Raw genomic sequence first — 21,755 nt, 5'->3', positions numbered from 1 at the left:
TTTTATTCATTTTAACTACAAAAAGAAAAAGCATAAGCACAAGTACAGAAACATCAAGAGGGAAGGGGAAATACAGAGTGGGAGATCAGAAACAAAGAAAGCTGAAAATATATCAGTTACAGTTTTTCCTCAAAACAAAATACCTAATCCTTTCTAACTGCGAGTATTGCGTTTTCCGCTTGTATTCTATCGTTGTTTTTTTTCCATTACACATTTTACTAAACTATTACTTAAAATACAAGTCTGAACTATTCTTCTTCAGCAAACATAGACACCAAGGTCTCAACACAGAACTAACTGGATAAGCTATCCATATTAAAAATACAAACTGACTTGTTATTTTAACGATGTCATCATTTAGATAGGCATAAAAACCAAATATTTCTTTATCCTTCTAACTTACATAGAGAAAAGGATCAAATTTAAAATAATGTAAAAAGTGAACAGATAAGAAAGAAAAATGGTAAACAAGCAGCATATTAGTTTATCTAGCTCAATATAAGCAATTTCTCCAAACAAACATATTAAAAGCAGATCTACCAGATTACAAAATAATTGTGTTGTCTGTCTTCTTAAAAATTAATCCAAGTTAACTGTTTATTTATCTAAATTTCTTTTCAGAACTTTTCAATCCTTTAGCTCTTATGTCCATATTAATTAGAGATGAAGAAACCTATTATGTCCCAAAGATCTCACTTTGCCTTTTAAAATCCATATCTTGCTGAGAGTTACCTATAGAGAGGGAAAACAATTTAAAATTCCTTCTTCCTGAAAGTTTTCCACGTTTTGATTTTTTTGATGAAATGTGCATCCTCTCTCCTTAATGCAAGCACCCCGCTCAGTAACGATAGTAAAAATCCCATGCCATTAGATCCTCTCAAAAAAACTTCAAGCGGCCTTAACTTCCGGTTCTTCTTAGTAACTGTGCCATAAGATTCCATTTTAGTTTTCTTCTTTTCGTTTCCCGACGGATCTTTTTCCATTTCCAACTCCACAGATATCACCAAGATCTCTTTGTCACTCTGCCCAGGTAGATTCAAGTGTTTGCTAGCTTTCAACATAAAAGCTCCCATTTGCTTTTTTATCAACTCTGTTAATAAACCAAGGTCCTGCTTTAGAGAAAATATGATATCCATTGTATCTTTGTTATGAAACATTTCGTTTTATGATGCCATTTTACTCCACAGAATAACTCAGTTGAAAAGTAACTCAGAGATCCAATTAGTCTATCCTTCCAAATCTCCACCAGCCGTATATCTTGATTGTTGCCATTTCAGTTGCACTCAGATGACAAATACCAATCTCTTTGGAATATATCTCATCTGTTCAGACCAAATTATAACCAAATAATAGTCTATCACTTATTCAATCATAATCCAGGTCGATTTAAGAATCTATACTCAGTCAAATTCAGCTTGTTGCAGGCATTCAAAGTTGTTCTTTTTATCTTTTGGAAGTCAGATACATGGGAAAGTGGGGGGGAGGGGGAAATTCATCTCTTTCCCTTCCTTTGAACTGACCTATTCATTGTTATGTAAAACGATGCATTAACCAATGGTATGAAAAGCAAACTTACTTGCAGAGTAGAATTGTCGTGTTTGAGGTAGGAAAGCAATACATCAAAGGCTTGTTAGCAGCAAAGAAAGCAAGCAGTCGGGTGTTCACCTCTTTCTGCCGTAATGGCGATCAAGGCAGCAAAGCACTGAAGCGCACAAGAAGGACAGAAACAGCCACCGCTGTATCCCTGTCTTCCTGCAAAAGCCCCATGCCGAAACGCAACCCCTCCAGGGTCCCCCCTAGAGGTGCCACGTCTTTGGCACATTTCCAACTGTGTCGATTGAGGTAGGAAAGCAATACATCAAAGGCTTGTTAGCAGCAAAGAAAGCAAGCAGTCGGGTGTTCACCTCTTTCTGCCGTAATGGCGATCAAGGCAGCAAAGCACTGAAACGCACAAGAAGGACAGAAACAGCCACCGCTGTATCCCTGTCTCCCTGCAAAAGCCCCATGCCGAAACGCAACCCCTCCAGGGTCCCCCCTAGAGGTGCCACGTCTTTGGCACCTCTCCAACTGTGTCGATTCAGGGGGGCCACAAGAGACAAGCTCTGCAGATCCCCACTGAGCTCAAGGCGACAAAACCTGGAAACCAGAACTTGGTTGAGTATACAGCATTCAACAACTCCCATGGTCAGTAAATTGTCCCAGGGAGACCACGAAGTGTGTGCTTCCAAATTGTGTTTATTTTGGCTGCTTTGTGTGTGCGAGAGGGGGAGAGAGGGGGGGAAGTCGAAGTGCAGCCAGCTGCTGGAGTGTGAGGAAATTAAGACTGTATTCAGGGGAACTGCACTACTGTATTTTTATTTATTTATTTATTTTAGGGAATGGGGAAATCTCTTGGCTGCACCCCCAAAATCTCCCACACACACACCCAAAGTCCCCAGATATTTTCTGAGTTAGACTTGGTATCCCTAGCTGCAATCTTTTCCCTTTTGCTTACTTGCTACCCCCATTCCTCTTATATTTTCAAAGATAACTGCAGGATATCAGAAACCCCCTACACAATTCACCCCCTCTCCTCCTTTAATTTCAGCCCCTAAACATTTTTCTCACTTTGTACACTTCTACTGTTCCATTCTCTTCTCCTCAGTTTTCAACTCTGAAAACATATGGCAAAGAGAAATAACTCTGAATCCTCTTTGCTTTTATCCTCAGAAGATGATTCCCATGCCACTTTTGTAAAGAACTATGATGGACTATATGCAATTGCTCACTTTTACCCCAAACACATTTTGATTGGCATTAAATGGTAACTCACTAACTAAGAGAGACATTAGAAATGTACTGTTATAATAATGAGTAATTTTTTATTTCACTGAGAGTGACTCTCCTTTATCTATTTTATGCCACCTTTCCTCTCAGGAGCTCAGGACGGAAAACACCATTATCCTCCCCTGCATTTATTACTCACAACGAACCCAAGAGGTGGGTTAGACTGAGCGAGAATGACTGGTGCAGGGTCACCCAGAAAGCTTTGGGGCAGGAACCCAAGTCCTTCGATCCTCATTCAACACTCTAGCCACTCCCCCACACTGACTCTCTTTTCTAATATCCACCATTTGCTAACCTTGAGATACAAGGATTGAAACACAGAGGCAAAACATGGTGTCTACTAATATTGAGCCAAAGTGACTCCTAGGATGGTCAACTCCAACTGGGAAATTCTTGGAGCTCTGGGAGTGGTGCTTGGGAAGGAGGGAAGGGGAGGGGAGGGAGTTTGGCAAAGATAGGTTGCCATACAAACCACATTCCAAAGTTGCCATTTCCTCTAGGGGAACTAATCTATGTAGTCTGCAGAGAAGTTGTAATTCCTGGAGAACTCTATGCACTATCTGGTTGATGGTCAGCAACCATACTCATTACGGAAACCTTTTATGAAGCACATGGATTGTCCGCACTTTATTAAGCTGAGGAGTGTTTTCACTGCCAGTGGAAGAGCCACCTGCTTTGGAGCTAAGTGGGGTAGCAGGCAGCAATCCAAAATGTTTATATGTTAAACTAACGTGATAAACTATCAGGGTTCCAAACACAAAAAAACCCCCTCTGTAAACCTACTATATTATCTCACCTTTTCCCCCAAATAGCTCAGGGCAGTACACAGTTTCCCCTTTTCTTTTTTCAAAACCCCACAACAATCCTAGTCCAACACACTACTACACCACATTGACTCTCTTAATCAGTATTAGCTCTTTCGATACAGATGCTTTTCAACTTAAAATGGAACTTTAAGTGCTAGAAACAGGATCATAATCTCTTTTGCTTTTGCATAAATAGGCTCATTTTTATGACATGATACAGACAGCAACTGTCTCATATTTTGTTGACCACTGCAGGAAGTCCTATTCAAGGCACAGGAACAAGTCGAAATCAGGATATACAATCCTCTTAGCATCAGATGTAGGAATTGTTTCTTCAGCTGTTGAACAATATGTCTTAAATTAGTTTTTTTAATTATCTGCAGAATTTTTCTGTCTACAAACCTGTTGTCTCTCGGGTGACCATCAGATTTATCACAGAGGCCACTTTCTATGCTGAGGTGCTCTTGTTTAGGGTTTGTATGTGTTTTAAACAGTGTTTGTGTGATCACACCCTATACATAGTAATTTCTGCCCCAGGTGACAATGTAAAAAGTGTTCTCTCCCCTCCACAACCTCCCACGCTTCTCAATGCTGTACTATTTTAATATTTATAAGCTGTTTTTTTTCCAATTACTCAAGTAAGGTGCATTATGCAGTATATTATGTATTAAGTTGTATTTCCCTGGGATAGAAATCAAAGCTGATGAGTAAAAATGTCTCATTGTGTAACACAGAAATCATATTTGAATCAAACAAAAAACCCACAAAATTCAATTTTAACTTAGCAAAGTCTTTCATTGGCTTCTATATATTTTAAACAATCTCACTTGCCTCATTAATTACCCTTCTATTGGATTTATAATGTAACATCTCCAAGTCCATATAAATTGTTCTTTAATTATAGTGTAATATGTTTGGGAGTGAGGAGGAAATATGTACCTTAAGAAGGTAGACTCACAGGTTCCTCTATAAAAGACCCACCTGTATGTATTTGTGCATGTACCAGGAAGCTTGCTTTCCATCATTCACTGATTCGACTGTAGTGTTGGCCATGCCACCAATGTCACCCCCTGCAAAAACCCATGGCTCACTTGTTTGCATGCACTCTGGATCAACTTCTGGGAGACCCCACTTGTTAAACTTGATAGGACTCAGAGCTTCTTTTACTGTATTGAAAAAAACACAAGAAGAAAACATAATATGTGAAACAGCAGCTAAAACTGTGCATAACTTGTGTCAGGTGACTGCATCACAATTCAAAACCATGTCTAAGTTACACATTATGCAACAAAACAGACTATATCCAAGCCAAATCTTCTTCCTCCTACTTCCAATCCTCTCAGACTCCCTCTAGCAAGGAGTGCTTCCATTTTTATTTATAGCCACTAGTATATGCCATAGAATATTATCAGACTTGCAGAGCTGAACCGTAAATTCTAGAATATAAGACTGGAGCCTAACCAACAAAGCTGTTAGATGTGTTCATTCAGATCTCACTCAAGCATTCAGAAGTATATGGAAATAGCAATATACAACAAAACTGGTTCCTGTGATTGGCAAGCAGTACAACATCTCTAGATAGTCTGAACCTGCTCATTGCAGGAAATCCAAAGCCAGAGTGTTCCTGACAGCTGTCAAGTGTCTGCTTGAAGACCTCCATGACTGAAAGTCCCCTCTCTGGGTAACTGGTTCTATTGTCAACTTACTACTATCTACTAACATCCAGCTGAATTTAACCCTCCTGTCATTAAGCCCATTACATCTAGCCTCTGCTTATATGTCAAAACCCTTCACATAGAAGAGTGCTATCAGTTTCCCCTTCAATCTTCTCTTGTTGAGGTCAAACACAGCCAGTTCCTTCATCCATCCACTGAAATACTTGATTCTCAAATCTTGATAATTTTTGTTGCCCTTCTCTGAACCTATTTTGTTTTGTCTACATCATTCCTGAAGTGTGGCATCCAGAACCACACACAGTACTCAATGAGGTCTGAGTAAAATGGAACAGATTTTAACTTCTTGTGTCTTGGATACTATGTGGGGTGGGGGGTGGGGCTTGCAGTGGGGCTAAAAAAGGTAAAGATAGTCCCCTGTGCAAGCACCAGTCATTTCCAACTCAGATGATGTTGCATCATGACGTTTTCATGGCAGACTTTTTACAGGGTGGTTTGCCATTGCCTTCCTCAGTCATCTACATTTTACCCCCAGCAAACTAGAGAACTGTTTGTCCACACCACACTTCCCCATCACAACACCAAGCACACCTGTGAAAGCAGCTCAATCAATGTTTTTTCACTGGCCTAACAATGCTTGGCACTATTTCTGGCTAACCACCCTGTAAACCCAAGCCCCTTCCCCCATCTTTAATGGACTATGTTCATTCTGGCCTTGGTGCCAGACTCCCTGGACTTGTTATGTATCCTTACACTCACATGTATCCTGCTACATCGGACTATCAGCCTTACTTGAGTCCACTCCATTACATGGGTACCAGCTCGATATGAACATTTCACTCTGTGTGGGACCAAGCAGCAAGCACTCCAGCCAAGGTAAATGTCCTGCCTGTTTCTGATATGGCTGTGACTGTGTACATCTCCATGCCTAGAAGAACTCCAGATCAAGCTTCCCCAACAAGCTGCCAAGCCATGCAGAACACCACTGCACTCCTGTCCACTGAAGATAGCCTCTAAAAGCAGCCTTAACCAGAAGCCATGATGAAAGGGATCCTGTATCCATCTTGTTCCTGAACAGCAGCCATGAGGGCGTCACATACTCCAGGTGTGTTGATACAGATGCAAATGGAAGTGGCTAGTCTCTAAACAAAAGAGCTTGCTACCATGCCTGGACATAACAAAAAGACTGTTCCTGCCAGCCATTGAGGAGATCCTGGATACAAAGAAGAAGCCTGAGAGATCGTTGCTGAGGACTTAATCCCGTCATGCAGGACAGCCCCATTGTGTTAGCTATGGTGTTACAGTAGGTTACAATGTGGCTCTAAATTGACCAATTATTTCCTTTGTTTAAATAATTGACCAATTTTTTCCTTTCCATCCTGACCCACTAATCTTGCCAAACTCCTGGGGAGCCTGCCCCTTTTGGTGATGTCAAGGAGGCATGTAAGAAGTGTCATACAGCATCACTGGTCATCTGACCTACATGTCACAGACCACCTGACAGCATCTCCCAAGGGCACAAATTTGGCTATATCAAGGCCAGCACATGGACAGTTCAATGTGTCTTGTCTTACCCTCCCACTTGCTTGCACCCCCAAACTCTGCTTGGGCCACTCTTCATGTCTTCTGCTTCAAGGATCCTTGGACCAGGTAATATCACCCCTTGCAATAATTCCTAAAAATCCCTATCATCTCTGTTTTTCCTAGTTTTTGTCTATATGTGTTTGATTGCTCATGTGTGATTGTATTTCCTATATATATATATATATATATATATATATATTTATAGTAAACATTTTAATATATATTTAGTCTGGAGTCTCCTTTCTGAAACTACACCTCCGTAAATTGGTAAAAGATCTCTCCTAAACTCTATCTCTGGTCTACTTCTTGCTAATCCCCCCATCAAAAGAGTAGACCCCCAGCAATTTTGCTAACAACCCTGTATATGTGATGGTGCTCCTGAGGTACCATCTGCACTGCCTTGATAAACTGAATTATAATCTTTTTTTACCCTTAATGACAAGGAGGACACTATGGACACAAACAGAAAAAAGGGGTTATTTACAGTGAGGAGGGGAAGAAAACTGAGGACACTCTGGGCCAACTTTATACCACTGAAATGTACATATAATTTTTATAAGACTGAGATATAGAGAGTTAGCCAGGAACTGCTCAGGGTTTTTCCCCTTCAGATGACCACTACAGTCCTTTCAAATGCAACCTCAGCTTGCCCTAAAAGTATTTCAATCACCCAGAAAGACTACATATTATTATTATTATTATTATATTTAATTTATATCCTGCCATCCCCGCCAAAGGGCGGCTCACAGGTTAGGGTCACACAATCAGATTAACGTGACCAACAGGGTAAAAACAGCAATTAAAACATAAAATTTTTGTGTTACTAAAACCAATTACTAAACCATCTACATGTGCTACTATCATAATTTCAGACAGTGATTAAATTCTAATGGTGGCAAGTAGCTAAGTTAGCTGTTCTAAGAGGTCCCAGGATCGTCTTAGCATGGTGAGGTAGAACCGCTTGTAGTTTTATGGGTAGTGTTTTATGTAGGTGTTGCCATCATGAAAATCCATGGCAGAAGAGTGCCATTTTGCAGGCCCTGCAGAACTGTGGAAGCTCTCGCAGGGCCCTGACCTCCCCAGGCAACTCATTCCACCAGCTAGGGGCAGCAACGGAAAAGATCCTAGCTTTCATTGTCAACAGATTTTGAGACCTGGACTGAAGTGCTCACTGGGGCATGTGCAGGGAAAGGCGGTCCCTAAGGTACGCAGGACCCTGGCCATATAGGGCTTTAAAGGTAATGATCAGCACCTTGAAGTGAATCTGGTACGCTATTGGTAGCCAGTGCAGCACTTTCAGCACAGGCTGAATGTGTTCCCGTAAAGGAACAGCCTGGCTGCAGCATTCTGCACTACCTGGAGTCACTGGATTTGGAACAAGGGCAGCTCCGTGTAGAGGACATTACAGTAATCCAGTCTCGAGGTGACAGTGGCATGGATCACTGTTGCCAGGTTGTCGGATTCAAGAAATGGGACCAACTGCCTTGCCATTCACAGATGGTAAAAAGCTGATTTGGCAGTGGCAGCTACTTGGGCCTCCATTGTTAAAGAGGGATCCAAGAGCACCCCTAAGCTCTTAATCTTGGGCGCCAGCATAAGCTACGCTCCATCAAAGGTCGGTAAATGGACCTCCGGTCCCGGACCACAGAGACTCAGGTACAGGACCTCCATCTTTGTCAGATTTAATTTCAGTCTACTCAGTCTGAGCCACCCCAAAGCTTGCAATGCTGCAGACAGATCTTCCGGGGTGGAGTTGGACTGGCCACCCATCCACAGATAGAGCTGGGTGTCATCTGAATACTGATGACAACCCAGCCCATACCTCTGGGCAACCTGGGCAAGGGGGCACATGTAGGATGTTAAATAACATCGAAGAAAGAACCACTCCCTGCGCCACACCACATATAAGTGGGTGTCATCGAGATAGTTCTTCTCCTAGCACCACCCTCTGTCCCTGACCCTGGAGAAAGGAGAAGAGTCACCTCTGTCCAGATGCCTCTGGAGGTCATCTGTGAAGGCAACCAGAACTGTCTCTGTCCTGTGACCTGGTCGAAAACCGGATTGAAGTGGGTTAAGAATGGAAGCGTCATTCAGAAAACTCTGAAGTTGCACTGCCAAAGCCCTTTCAATAATCTTGCCTAAAAATGGCAAGTTAGACATCGGCCTATAGCTTGCTAGTTCAGCCAGGTCCAGAGATGATTTTTTTTTAAAAGGGGGCAAACCATGGCCACCTTAAGAGGCTGGGGGAGGGTTCCTTCGAGGAGGGACCTGTTGACAGTTTCCCTTAGGGAAACTCGTAGCTCCTCTCGGCCAGCTTTTACTAGCCAAGGGGGCACAGGTCCAACCTACAGGTAGTTGGGCAAACAGTGGAGAGTATTCTGTCAACTTCCTCCAGGTTGAGTGGAGTGAAATAATCCAAAACTTGATAGAAGATGCGCTCAGAGCCTTGAGTTCACTTACTGTTTCCAAAGTGGCCGGGAGGTCATGGCGGAGCAACAGGACTTTATCTGCAAAAAAGCTCGCAATTGCCTCACAGCCAATATCCAATTCCCTAGCATTTGGTATACCCTGTGGTAAGGTAGTTAAAGACTGAATTGTCCTAAATAATTGTGCTGGGCGTGAGTTCGCAGGTGCAATCATGGTTGTAAGATATATTTTCTTAGCGACCCTGACTGCAATCTCATAGGTTCTCAATATGACCGATAAGCTGTTCTTGTCACTTCGTCGTGGGCTCACGGCCACTGCCTCTCTTGGCTGTCTGAGCCTCCATTTCATCTGCCATAGTCCTGGTGTATACCAGGGCACCAGCTTTGTACAGGAGTGCAGAGGGCGCCTGGGAGCTATCTCATTGATGGCCGTGGCGAGTCTGTTATGCCAGGTCTCCATGAGCTCATCTAGAGAATCATCAGGGGGCCAAGGATCCATAAGAGCCATCTGGAACTGTAATTGGTCCATTTGACTCCATGGGCGAGCTAAAATACACTCACCGCCCAAATAGGATTGGAGTGGGATATTCAAACAAGCCTTCAGGGCATAGTGGTCTGACCACAGCACTGCATCAGCAGTAATACAGTCCACTGTCATTCCCACCACAAAGATCAAATCCAGAATGTGACCAGCCTGATGGGTGGGAGTTGTTACATATTGAGAGAGTCCCAGCGCCACCATGGATGATACCAGGTCCAATGCCAATGTGGAGCTCACATCATTGGCGTGGACATTGAAGTCACCCAGGACCAGAAGTCTAGGGTGCTCCAACACACAGCCTGCTATGGCCTCCACAAGGGCCGGAAGGGCACTGGCCAGTGCAGAGCGTCATCAGTACACCAGCCAAATAGCCAAACTCTCTTGCGCTTCCATTCTTAACCGACAGACCAGTACACTCAACACCGGTGATCCTTGGGGCCAGGAGTGCCCGGAAGGAGTAAGCCTCCCGGATGAACATCACTACTACTCTTCCTCGTCCACTAGTCTATGATTGGTGAAGGACTGAGAATCCAGGAGGAGCTACTTGGGAGAGAGCAACTGTCTCCCCCTCTCACACCCAGATCTTAGTTACGCAAGCCAGATCCATATTCCGCTCTAGCAGGAAATCCCGCAAGACAGAGGTCTTATTGTTAATGGACCTGGCATTGCACAACAATGTCGGAGGCAGATGTTTCAACTTGGCCCCACTGCTTGCAACCGTTGGGAGAGGATGCAGGCTGGAAGGGGGTCGAGCATTCTGGCATTTCGGCCTCCTTGCCTTATATAAATGCCTGTTCTCACCACTGCACTCTCTTTCCCAGGAGCACCGGGATCCCCAGCTCAGTGATCTCGCGCTAATGGTCTCTGCAGGAGCTTCAGACCAGTCAAGATGTAACACTGAGTGGTAATCGCAGTACTAGAACATTGTAATTTACATAGCAGTATATCCCACTCCCAGACACCACACTAAACAGTGCACTTTCAAGCAATGTCAGAATGAAGAAATGGGTTCATTATCCTATTGATCCATATGGACAATTTATGGGCGTGAAGCAAGTTGATCATGCCTTGGCTTTATAACAGTTTGGTGACTAATGTTCTATACCCAGGTTCAGATCCTTAGCCACGAAGCTCCTGTGATGGATGATGGAAAGTGACTCCTGGATGAGAAAATGGCTCATCCAGTCACTTTCTCTCACCTTAATCTACTTCTGTTGAGGATATAATAGGTTTGGTAGAGCCCATATACCTCCCAGGATGCATTGGAAGAACAGTGGGATAAAAATGTAGTCAGACATTCAAAGTTATGGGAGCTCTATCTACCTTATGTATGAATCACAAAACAATGAGAAACAAATATAAATATTGTAGCAACATTTCCAAAAAGTATATTCTTTCACCTCATGACAAAAAAGTCTTAAAATAATGTTATTTACATCTGTTACAGATTATAAATTCAGAATAATGTGTCATTAGAAAGAGCTGAGACCCTTACTTATCTTCAAAGTAAAGCATATTTTGTTGAAAGTATTATTTTAGCTGCTCTTGATACCATGCATCAAAACGAATGGCTTTTACGCAGTGATTACTATATTGTGGCACCCAGGTTTCTTTTTTCCTTTAAAAGATAGAGAGCGGAGGGAAAATTCAGCATCCCTCGGGGACATACCAAACGCAGATGCAGATTGCTAAGGTCAATTAAACTGATGTAGCTGTGCTGTCATAAATGTAAAAGAGAAACCTGCTAGCATATGACAAGATTATTTCTCAGTTGTCATCGAACGGTGTCAAAGATGTGTTCTGTTTTTACAAGAGATGAGCCCGGGTGGCTGTGTTTTATCTGGGGAAACCCTCTGTAAAGTCAAAACCATAATTATAGGAAGGAACTGAATGTTCATAATTTCCCATTTTGTGTTTCCACATAAATGAGTTAAATAATAGGATGGAGGAGAAGAACAAGGGTAGGGGGGCAGGGGCACAATGGAGAGGGACAGACAGGCAAGTGAGATCAGGCACTTCTAGAAAGGCTTTTCTGACACAACGGGCTTTCATGACAGGCATGAAAAAGGAAGTGAGGTTGCTCAGGACATAATAATGCTGAGCCTCTGTAACAAATATTTCTTGGGACTTTTGATCAAATACCATGCAGGTACATGACCAAGATTGTTTCTTTTCTTTTTTTTAATGAACATTTTCTGCAATGGATTCTGCTGTGGAAGAGGTAAGTCAATTTAAGCGTTGTCTGCAGATAGCCTCTTCAACTCAGAACTTCTACAGAGAAAAAAACAAGGCTCTCATCAATGACATGAGCAGTTTCTTTGCCCAAATGTGTGCATATATAATTTGTGGATCACAGCCACTGGCAAGACTGATAACACTGGCAAAGGAATTCAACCGGAGTAGAGATTGGGGTGGGGTGGGGGGCTGATTGGATTTAGATCCTCACACAGTCACTATCTTAAAATACATTAGAAAGAAGGAATAATTAGGCTGTATATCTCATTTTTGATACAGTCAACAAAACGCTATTATGACAAATTAATATGAATACCACATAGGGCTGCTAATACTGATAATGGCAAGCACAAAACATTTTGAAATTCTGAATGCTAAGATAAGGCAATGATGGCTTAGACAAAATAAATACTGGGGGAAGGAACTGTTTTGCATGTTTCAGCAGCTAATTTTAAAATTAGAAATACTATGTCACTTCCAGGATCAGAAGTGATTACTCTCCTTTGAAGTCCCAGGGCTCCCAGAAAACTAAACTAACCTAAAATAAACAAAGTATGCATTTGGTTAAGTTTGCTAAAATAATTTGCAAGTGCCAAGTCTAGATCTGCTTTCTTCTGGTATCTAAATTAAAAAACAAAACAAAACAGCTGAGTGTGATTAATATTTCTAAGGATAAACAACCAGACAGTTTTGCAGAGCATTGAATACACCCTTCATAAACTTTATTACAGGGACAGCAGAAGCAGAGGAAATTTGGCCAAGCAACTGCTTTACTAGGGATGTGTAGTGGTGCCAAAATCCAGATTCAGAATTTAGGAATATCAGGAATTCTATTAAAATCAATAGGTTTTAGAGATTTCCCACTTTAAAAGAACACACACACAAAGACGAAACACTTTTTAAAAGGTTTCCCTTGGCACTCTGATCCTTTCCCATATATGCCAACCCCAAAGAGTCAAGAAGATGTGGCAAGTGTACACAGCAACAGCTGCTATTGCCAGGCAGACATGCAAGGCATAGGAAATGACTGCAATCTGGGCATGAACCCTCAGCAGTGCACACGTCACTAGGGCAGCACTGGGCATGGCTCAGTGGAGCCAAGGACAGCTGGCACTAGGGAATGGGTAAATCCCCTGGGCAACACTGGCAGGCAGACTGGAGCAGCAGACAGTGGTGGGTGGAAACTACCCCAACAGCATCGGTTACAGCAGTTACTCAACTGGAGCAAGCACAGTTCTGGAATTGGCAGTTGGAAGAAGGGAAGGGACAACAGGAGGGGGCAGCAAACTGAAGAATGGCATCCCCTGTACTGTGAAACAGACTGTGCCATTCTGTCTTACTCAAAGGAAACCACAGGAGAGCCCAGCTTCAGTACGTATAAGGTTTTGCCCAGAATCTGTCACAATACTTCTTGAGTGTAAATGCAGAAGAAGCTTTTAATGAAGAATCAGATAGCAAACACTTGTAGCATTTATACGCAAGACTACATGTCTCGTCAGACTGACAATAAGTGAAAGTTACAGCCCAAATATAGGTTACAGGATAATGGTCCATCACTTCTGCTTAAACGTCCCCCACCCAAAAGTCTTTGAATTAGTTTCCAGACCCCAGTATTCTTTTTCTCCAAGGTCACATTCCAGCTTTGCAGACAGCTTCCATTGATAGGGAGACAAGAATAGGCTCTTGCTTCCCACAATGACCTACCCTTTACTGTGGCCTCATTTATCACCAATACTATGCTATATAAATCCCTAAAAGAATATAATGAATATATATGAAAGTTAGTAAATAATTATATTATAATACATGGATTAATACAAGCATGAATACTTAAAACAATATAGTTGTTGATATACAAATATGCTTTGGATAACTGACCACTCATCAGCAATGACAAAACTATTAGCAATTTTCAATTGATACCCTGCCCTATCCCACAAGCGGACTCTGGGCGGCTTACAACATTAAAAAACCTTACAAAACATCAAAAAACTACATCCAAACTAAATAATCTCATAATTACAGAATTAACAGAAACCATGATCCACATCATTGGCAACATGTCATAAACCAAATATAGGTTGTTAGTGTTCAGCATAACATAAGCACCTAGATGGTAAGGTGCTAGGGGGAGCAAGGATTTCAAGGGACACCCAGGGGAGCAATTAAAAGCCTGGTGGAAGAGCTCCGTCTTAACAATCAATAGACTGTTTCTGGTCTACACATTTAAATTGGAATATTAATTCTGAGTACAACACAATGTGTATTTGATCAGAATTCCCCCAAAATGTTTTAACAAAGGCTGAGATGTAACATGCCCAAACGTAGAATTATGAGAATATCTGCTTGTATTTGAGTGCCAATTAAACAAGTTTAATTGGCACTCAAATACAAGCATCAGAACATATACCTGACAGTAGGCAGACCATTAGGAAAACCATTATTTACATGGATCCAACTTCTAGGTGTGTGTGGGGGCCCAGCTGACAAGGTCCACTAACCAGGAGAACACTTATTTGGTGGGCACACTGAGTGGTAGGCAATGCCACCTTGGTCAGACCTCCCTGAATTGCCACCTCCTCAACCCAGTATGCCTTCTTTCCGTTCACAGGGATCCTGCATATACACCTCCACTCTGCCACTACCAGGTCCTCCCTCTTGCAAAGTCATGACAATACCAATCAGGGGACTCTGAACTCTCTGGCTTCTTGGAACCTGGTTGTCTGGTGAATGTTTCATTTTCATTTCTCAAGCAGCTTGTGCAGGCTGTCTAAGGAATAGGTTTAACTTTTCTCTCCTGCAAGCAGCCTAGCCTGATTTCTATAGGAATCTATGGGATTTCAAATAGTAGAAATTATTCTCAATATTGGGGACTATAAAATTAGAATTTGGAAATATTCATAACTATTCTGAATATAGTATTGTTCAGCTAGACTGAATGTTTCTAAATGAGATTTGCACATCCCTACTAATTGCCAGTCCTATCCTATGTTCATCTTGCCTTTTTTCCAAGGAGCTAATGATAGCATATACAAGGTATTCTGTTTTACCTTAACAACCCCGAATGAAGAAATAGTAACTGGTGTGAGACAACTCATTGTACTATGTACTACTTGTTTAATTGGCACTCAAATACAAGCATCAGATAGTCTCATAATTCTAGGTTTGGGCATGTTACATCTCAGCCTTTGTTAAAACATTTTGGGGGGATTCTGATCAAATACACATTGTATTGTACTCAGAATTTCTATTCCAATAATGATAGAGACCAGTGTTCCCTCTAAGCTGAGTTAGCTCAGGAAAAATAGCCCCAAAGCCATTTATGGAGCAACTTACAACTTTAATATCAATAGCTCAAAAGGTAGAATGTTTGCTCACAAGACTCCACAACTTAGAGTATTGGTAGAAACTTCTTCCAATACAAGAAGCATCCAGTCAGTTCCAGGATACTTGCTTCAGCGGAAGAAGCATGTTTTGCCAGTGGCACAGAACTTTTTAATTTAATATATTGAGTAGTTCAGAGATGGCTGTTCTGTTTTGTTTTGTTTTTTTATGAACATGATTGTCTATTCCCACACCACTAAAATTAAAGAAATGACTAAAGGCTGAAAAGGAAAATCTTAAACACTGTAGATAATTATATGAAAATAAAAATGTATGAGAGGTTGTTCAATTATGTACCCTACATATATGCTTTTAAAATAAAAATAGATATTGAACTAAAGCATTGTTACCTAAATCCAGACTTTTGATGCTTGTGTGGTTGTTCTCACATGATCCCACTCTTTTCACATTACCAGAGCAATGAGAAAAGAAATTATGGGAACATAGCTCTGATACTACTATAAATGAATAAGGATCCTCATTTAATTCTATTGCAGTGGCAATTACATTCCAATAACAGGCAAAAGTGTACCAGTATTGCATTCAGACAATAGGTATATAATCTCATGGCATCATTCAGAATGAATGGCAGACACCATCATAAACCAAAAATTAAAATAATTTTATGTGCTATAGTATAATTCAAACTGCTGAATTCATTATGCAAACAAACACAAATGGAAAAAACATCAGCCAATTACAGACCACTTTGAAAAAAATCCAGTAATATTAAGATATATTGGAAAGCTGGAAAATATTTTAATTAGCAAAACAAATCAAATGGAAAAGATTCCTCAAATAAAGTTTTAAAAATGACACTGTGTGTGCTTGACTGCCATGACTAATTATGTATCCATGTAATGTGTGTTCAATTTGGGCTTATTTAAATAGCAGAAATGCTCATTAGCTGCAGTATATCTGTGAAGCCTCAGTAAACAGTTTAATGGTATTTTATGTTTAACCAATTTCATAAGTTCCTGTAATTCTGGCATTCGCAGCTCATTAATGTTATTTTTGATATACATCTTACAGACTTCTTTCACTGAAAACTGGCACTGTACCCTTGGCTGCAGTTGGGGGAAAAATAATAACACACTTAAACAATCATATGAGTAAAAAAAATGTAGTTTAACCTTAATACAATGAGTCAATTTGGTATCAGTATTTGGAAGATAAGAATTCTCACCAGCTAAATATCTACTGGGGCGGGGGAGAAGATATAGTTAGAAGTCCAGTTTGCTCAGATCAAATTGCTTCACTGGGGGATTATGTCAGAACAAGACTGACACTGCTGAGAATTTGGTATTAGAAAGTTTTGGGTTCTACCCGGGGCTTAGTTTGATACAAACAAAAATCAGCTAATCCATACTTATTATTTAAATATTTTAACAATGCCTCCCCCCTCATACCATGCTGGCTCAACAACAACAAAATCTGATTTGCAGGTACCGAACATTCCATCATGTAAACAGAAACACAATACACTTTTCCTTCAAAAACAGGCCCACCCCGTGCAGGACCCTAACACACCCGAGGAAAGGCATTCCACAGTCCTGGAGCCACTACTAAGAAAGAATGGTCCATATCGTGGCCGATCAGATGACTTGGAAGGATTTGCTAGGAGGGATCTGGGGTGCCAAACAAGCTCATACGATCCCTCAAGTATATTTGGAATTCCTTTTCTAGGTTTTAAAAAAACTGTATCTATCAAGGAAATTAAATACACTACTGCACTCAGGTTTGGAGCCAAACTTAAGATTTACCAGTGTTTTCCAAGTAAGAACACATAGGATATCAACTCCTAGTGAAACCTGGCAAATAATGATAAGCAGAAACTGTGAACATGGCTATGCACAATAGCTCCTGTGCAGCTATTGGGGGAAGAAAAAATGATCATGTTGTGCTTCACAGGTAGGGGTGACCAAACTTGCTTAATGTAAGAGCCACACAGAATAAACGTCAGATGTTTGAGAGTTGCAAGGAAGGAAGGAAGGGGCAGTGATGCTCTGTATTCTTTATGTCTGGGGCAGTGATGCTCTGTATTCTTGGTGCTTGGGAGGGCACAGTGGGAGGGCTTCTGTGGTTCTGCCCCACTGGTGGACCTTCTGATGGCACCTGGGTTTTTTGGCCACTGTGTGACACAGAATGTTGGACTGGATGGGCCACTGGCCTGATCCAACATGGCTTCTCTTATGTTCTTATTATATAATATTCCAATGAAAACTATGCATCTTTTATAATTTCTAAAGGAAGTTCACCATTAAAAAATACTACATCGCTAAGTATTTCCTGTAATCACCATGTGTTTATTTTTACCTCTCACCGTTTACATTTCAGAGCAAAGCATGCATATAGATCAATGTTATAGGCCAGGGGTGGCCAATGGTAGCTCTCCAGATGTTTTTTGCCTACAACTCCCATCAGCTCCAGCCAGCATGGCCAATGGCTGGGGCTAATGGGAGTTGTAAGCAAAAAACATCTGGAGAGCTACCGTTGGCCACACTTGCTATAGACACATACTGTGTTGATATAGCAGAGTTTCTAAAAGAAACTTAACACTGCTACTGAATGATGCAGAAAGACCTGGTCAAGATAATTTCAAAATAATGCCTAGTTATGTGCCCTAAATGATGCAAAAAGAACGAGAGTATATCAGAGAAAGAAAGTGACTTGAATTGTAATGTATGTGTCCTGTACACTGGGAACTATTCTGCTTGCCTTCCCTTACCTAGAAAAATCCAAGGAAAGGAAGGGGCCAGGGGAAGATATACCTAGTTGCAGATGCAAGTGCATCAGCTGGGGACACACAGAAAAGATGGGCTGCCACATATGTGAGCAAGAGACCCCTAGTTTCAGTTATATATGGAAATCGTAATCACCCATTTGGTTGCCAAGACACTTGGAGCTTCAACTCACACACATCTGCTCAGAAACAGGGGTGTTACCAACCACTTTCTAAGAGACATATGCGGAGCCTAACAGCCTCAGCTTCCTGATAGCACTTTACATCTCTGAAAGAGCGCTACACAGGAGTAAAGACCAGTTCACAGTCACTCTGTGCATGAATAAACTCGGCCGTTACAGCAGAAGTCACGCCATAAGGAAATGCCCAGGCAAGAGGTTTCCAGCCTTATCCATAGAGGCCATGCCAGTAGGCTAACATCACCAGCGACCATTTTCCTGCACTGCCAGACTCCATGACTGAGAAGCCCATGTACACTGCATCTGCATGACGCAATCAAGCTTATCTTGGGTGTGCATCCTGTCAGATTGCTCAAGTCTTTGTCAAACGGAACTCTTGACAAAGTGAGCCAGCCAGTAGATGATGAAGAGAAGCTGTATTCCAAGACCAGAGCCATTGTATAAATCGGGTGTCACCTTAGGTTTTAATTTAACTCTCAATTGCCCCTTTTTAGATAAATTTGAGTAGATTATGGTAATCCCCTCCACTCAGGGCTCACTCATTCCTTGCCTAAACTGTCGCCCCTGGAACCTCCCCTCTTTTGAGGTAATGTACCATGTGGTACAGCATCATGTCCCATCTCACCCTGGACCTCCTACCCCCTAACGGTTTCAAGGTAGTCCTTATAACCTCTGACCTAACTCCCCACACGCGCGTCTCTGACAGTACCCCTACACTGCTGTTTAGATACATCCCCGATACCTGATCAGTTGAGTGCCATCTCCCCCATTCCCTTTTTCGTCATCATTGGAGCCTTCCTCGAAGACTATGATACCCTGTTTGTCAACCCATGCGTTTATCCCTGTTTTTCTTAGGTCTGTATGTGTGTTGTATGTATCCATTAGCTTGTATATGTGTTCTATAGTGTTCTGTAATAAAAAAAAACATAATATTTTACTTAAATTAGTGTCCTTAGTCAATTTAGTAAGAGTTTCTAGAAGTGGGATCCTGTATACATAGATTCTTGATCCTTTTTTAGCCATAGTTGCCCACCTATTAATTCCCCAACCTCTTTTGAGGGCAATTCGGCTAACAGATATTGGTGGAGAAAGCTTTGGGCAGAATCCTGGCTGTCTGAAAATACGTAAGTTGACAACCGTGTCTCCAGACAACCAGACGTGGAGGAACACTATCCAGAAATATTGCTGGTTAGGCTGTTATGTGAATGTGTGAGTGATTGACCTGTGTGAACGGTTGTAGAGAGCATTTCTATATTGTGAGGGGGCTGCTCCCACTCTATCATTCAGTGCTGATTCTCTAGCCTCACTCAGAGGGCCAGATACCACCTGTATAGGGGCTGAGCCTGACTGGAAAGCAAGGGGAGAATCATGTGAAGTCCGGCCGCTTCCCAAGGCCTACTTCACGTTCCTATCTGGGGTCGGAACGTGAAGATAGGTCAGGACTGTTTAAGGATAGAGACCCCTCCCTCTTCTTTTCTTCTTGAGCATCACACACTTTATCCACAGTCGCATGTACACATGCACTGTACATGCATCCACACACTATTCAAGAAGAAAAAGTCCTGGAGCTGGATGAATTTAATGGATTAACTCTTTCTGGGCAGCAACTAAGAAAAAGTCCCAGAGCTGGGTGAGTTTAATGAATCAGCTTTTTCAGGGCAGCAACAAAGAAAAAGTCCCAGAGCTGGGCGAGTTTAATAGATCAGCTCTTTCTGGGCAGCAACTAAGAAAAAGTCCCGGAACTGGGCAAGTTTAATGGATCAGCTTTTTCTGGGCAACAACTAAGAGAAAGTCCCGGGGTCTGGTCTGCTAACCGCAGCGGCCTTAATGTAGGGTATTGTTTTAGAAAGTGTGTCTCTGACAGTACTCCTCCTTTGCTGTTTAGATACACCCCTAATACCTGACCAGTTGAGGGCCATCTTCCCCATTCCCTTTTTCATCGCCATTGAAGCCTTCCTCGAAGGCTATGATAGGTAATTATCACCCTGTTTGTCAACCCATGTGTTTATCCCTGTCTATTTCAACCCTGTTTTTCTTAGGTCTGTATGTGTGTTGTATGTATCCATTAGCTTGTATGTGTGTTCTATAGTGTTCTGTAATAAAAACATAATATTTTACTTAAATTAGTATCCTTAGTCAATTTAGTAAGAATTTCTGGAAGTGGGATCCTGTATACATAGATTCTTGATCCCTTTTTAGTCATAGTTGCCCACCTATTAATTCCCCAACCTCTTTTGAGGGCAATTTGACTAACACATATCAATCTACAGAATCTTCAGAGCAGGAAATCAGTAAAAGGAATTAGGGTAGGGAGAAACATCTTCAACCAAATGGGGTCGGGATGGACATCCTCTCTTCCTCTTGGAAGAACAGCCCCCTGGAAGCAAGAAAGAACAGTCCCCTGTTCCAATAACAACCAGAGAGAAACAAATATAGAGCACTGAGCAGAGTAACAGGATAGACAAAGTCCTTGCAATATTAAAAAAAGTGTAGACTGAAGGAACTGACTTTTTTCATCTTGTAATTTTAAAAGGCTGTTCTGATTTGGTTTCTTTTTGAATTGCTTTGAATAATTCATCCTAAAAAAGCTACTAATAAGTAAATGTTATCAACAGCTACAACAAACATGCACTCCCCATTGGGACATGCTCTAAGACTTCCGGGATTGGATCATGGCGAATTGAGTCACTCCTCAAAAGGGGAGTGAACCAAAGCCTTTGTTCTGGGTAGAGAAGGTGATTCCAATGCCTGCTGCCCACTTTTCTCAGTGAGAGAAAAGGCCAAGACATGCATGGAATATTCTGAGGGGAATTACTTTGGCTTAGGAGGAGTCCCAGCAGGGGTTCCTTTTAGGGTTTGAAGAGTCCCCATCGAGGAATTGCATTCCAGCGTCTACAGAGGGTCTCCATGGTCATTAAATTGACTTAAATTCATCAAGATTCAAGCTTTCTTTGGACTATCTAAATCTTTAAATATTAATATGGGAAGAGGACAGTGTTGAGAAGGTTAAATTTGGCTGCAAGGTAAGAAGATCTTTATCTTTCATTCTGGGACTAAAATCAACTTTATTTGAGATAAAGACTGGAATTTGGACTTCGCTACAATATTCTAAAGTTATAAACAAGAGAAGGGGGCAACTTTGAGACTTTTGGGAGACTTAGAAGTAAAGTTAAAGGCAAAAAACCCCTTATGTTTGGAATACTTGCGGTTTCTGTAAAAAAACCCCATCGTCATTGAGTTGCTGAGCTGAAGACTACACAGGAAATGACGCATAGACTGTATTGCGAGATCTTTCAACCATCGAGAACGGGACTTTGTGGCAAGAAAAGCAGGAAGAGGCCATTGAAAGAAGGGAATT

General features: G+C 41.7%; 1 protein-coding gene across 5 annotated transcripts in view; it reads right to left on the bottom strand.

Moving 5' to 3' along the window:
* The window catches only part of DPYD (dihydropyrimidine dehydrogenase), an 833,908-nt gene that overhangs the window by 377,548 nt on the left and 434,605 nt on the right, over positions 1 to 21,755 (bottom strand). For all 5 annotated transcript variants that reach the window (XM_060232210.1, XM_060232211.1, XM_060232213.1 and 2 more), the window contains one exon: positions 4,614 to 4,798. In XM_060232210.1, coding sequence (XP_060088193.1) covers positions 4,614 to 4,798 — 185 coding nt within the window. The remainder of the gene's footprint in view (positions 1 to 4,613; positions 4,799 to 21,755) is intronic.

Source organism: Heteronotia binoei, chromosome 2, assembly GCF_032191835.1.
Source record: "Heteronotia binoei isolate CCM8104 ecotype False Entrance Well chromosome 2, APGP_CSIRO_Hbin_v1, whole genome shotgun sequence".
Classification (NCBI taxonomy): Eukaryota; Metazoa; Chordata; class Lepidosauria; order Squamata; family Gekkonidae; genus Heteronotia; species Heteronotia binoei.
Note: the sequence above shows the minus strand (reverse complement) of the source record. Positions and strands in the feature narration are given on the sequence as shown.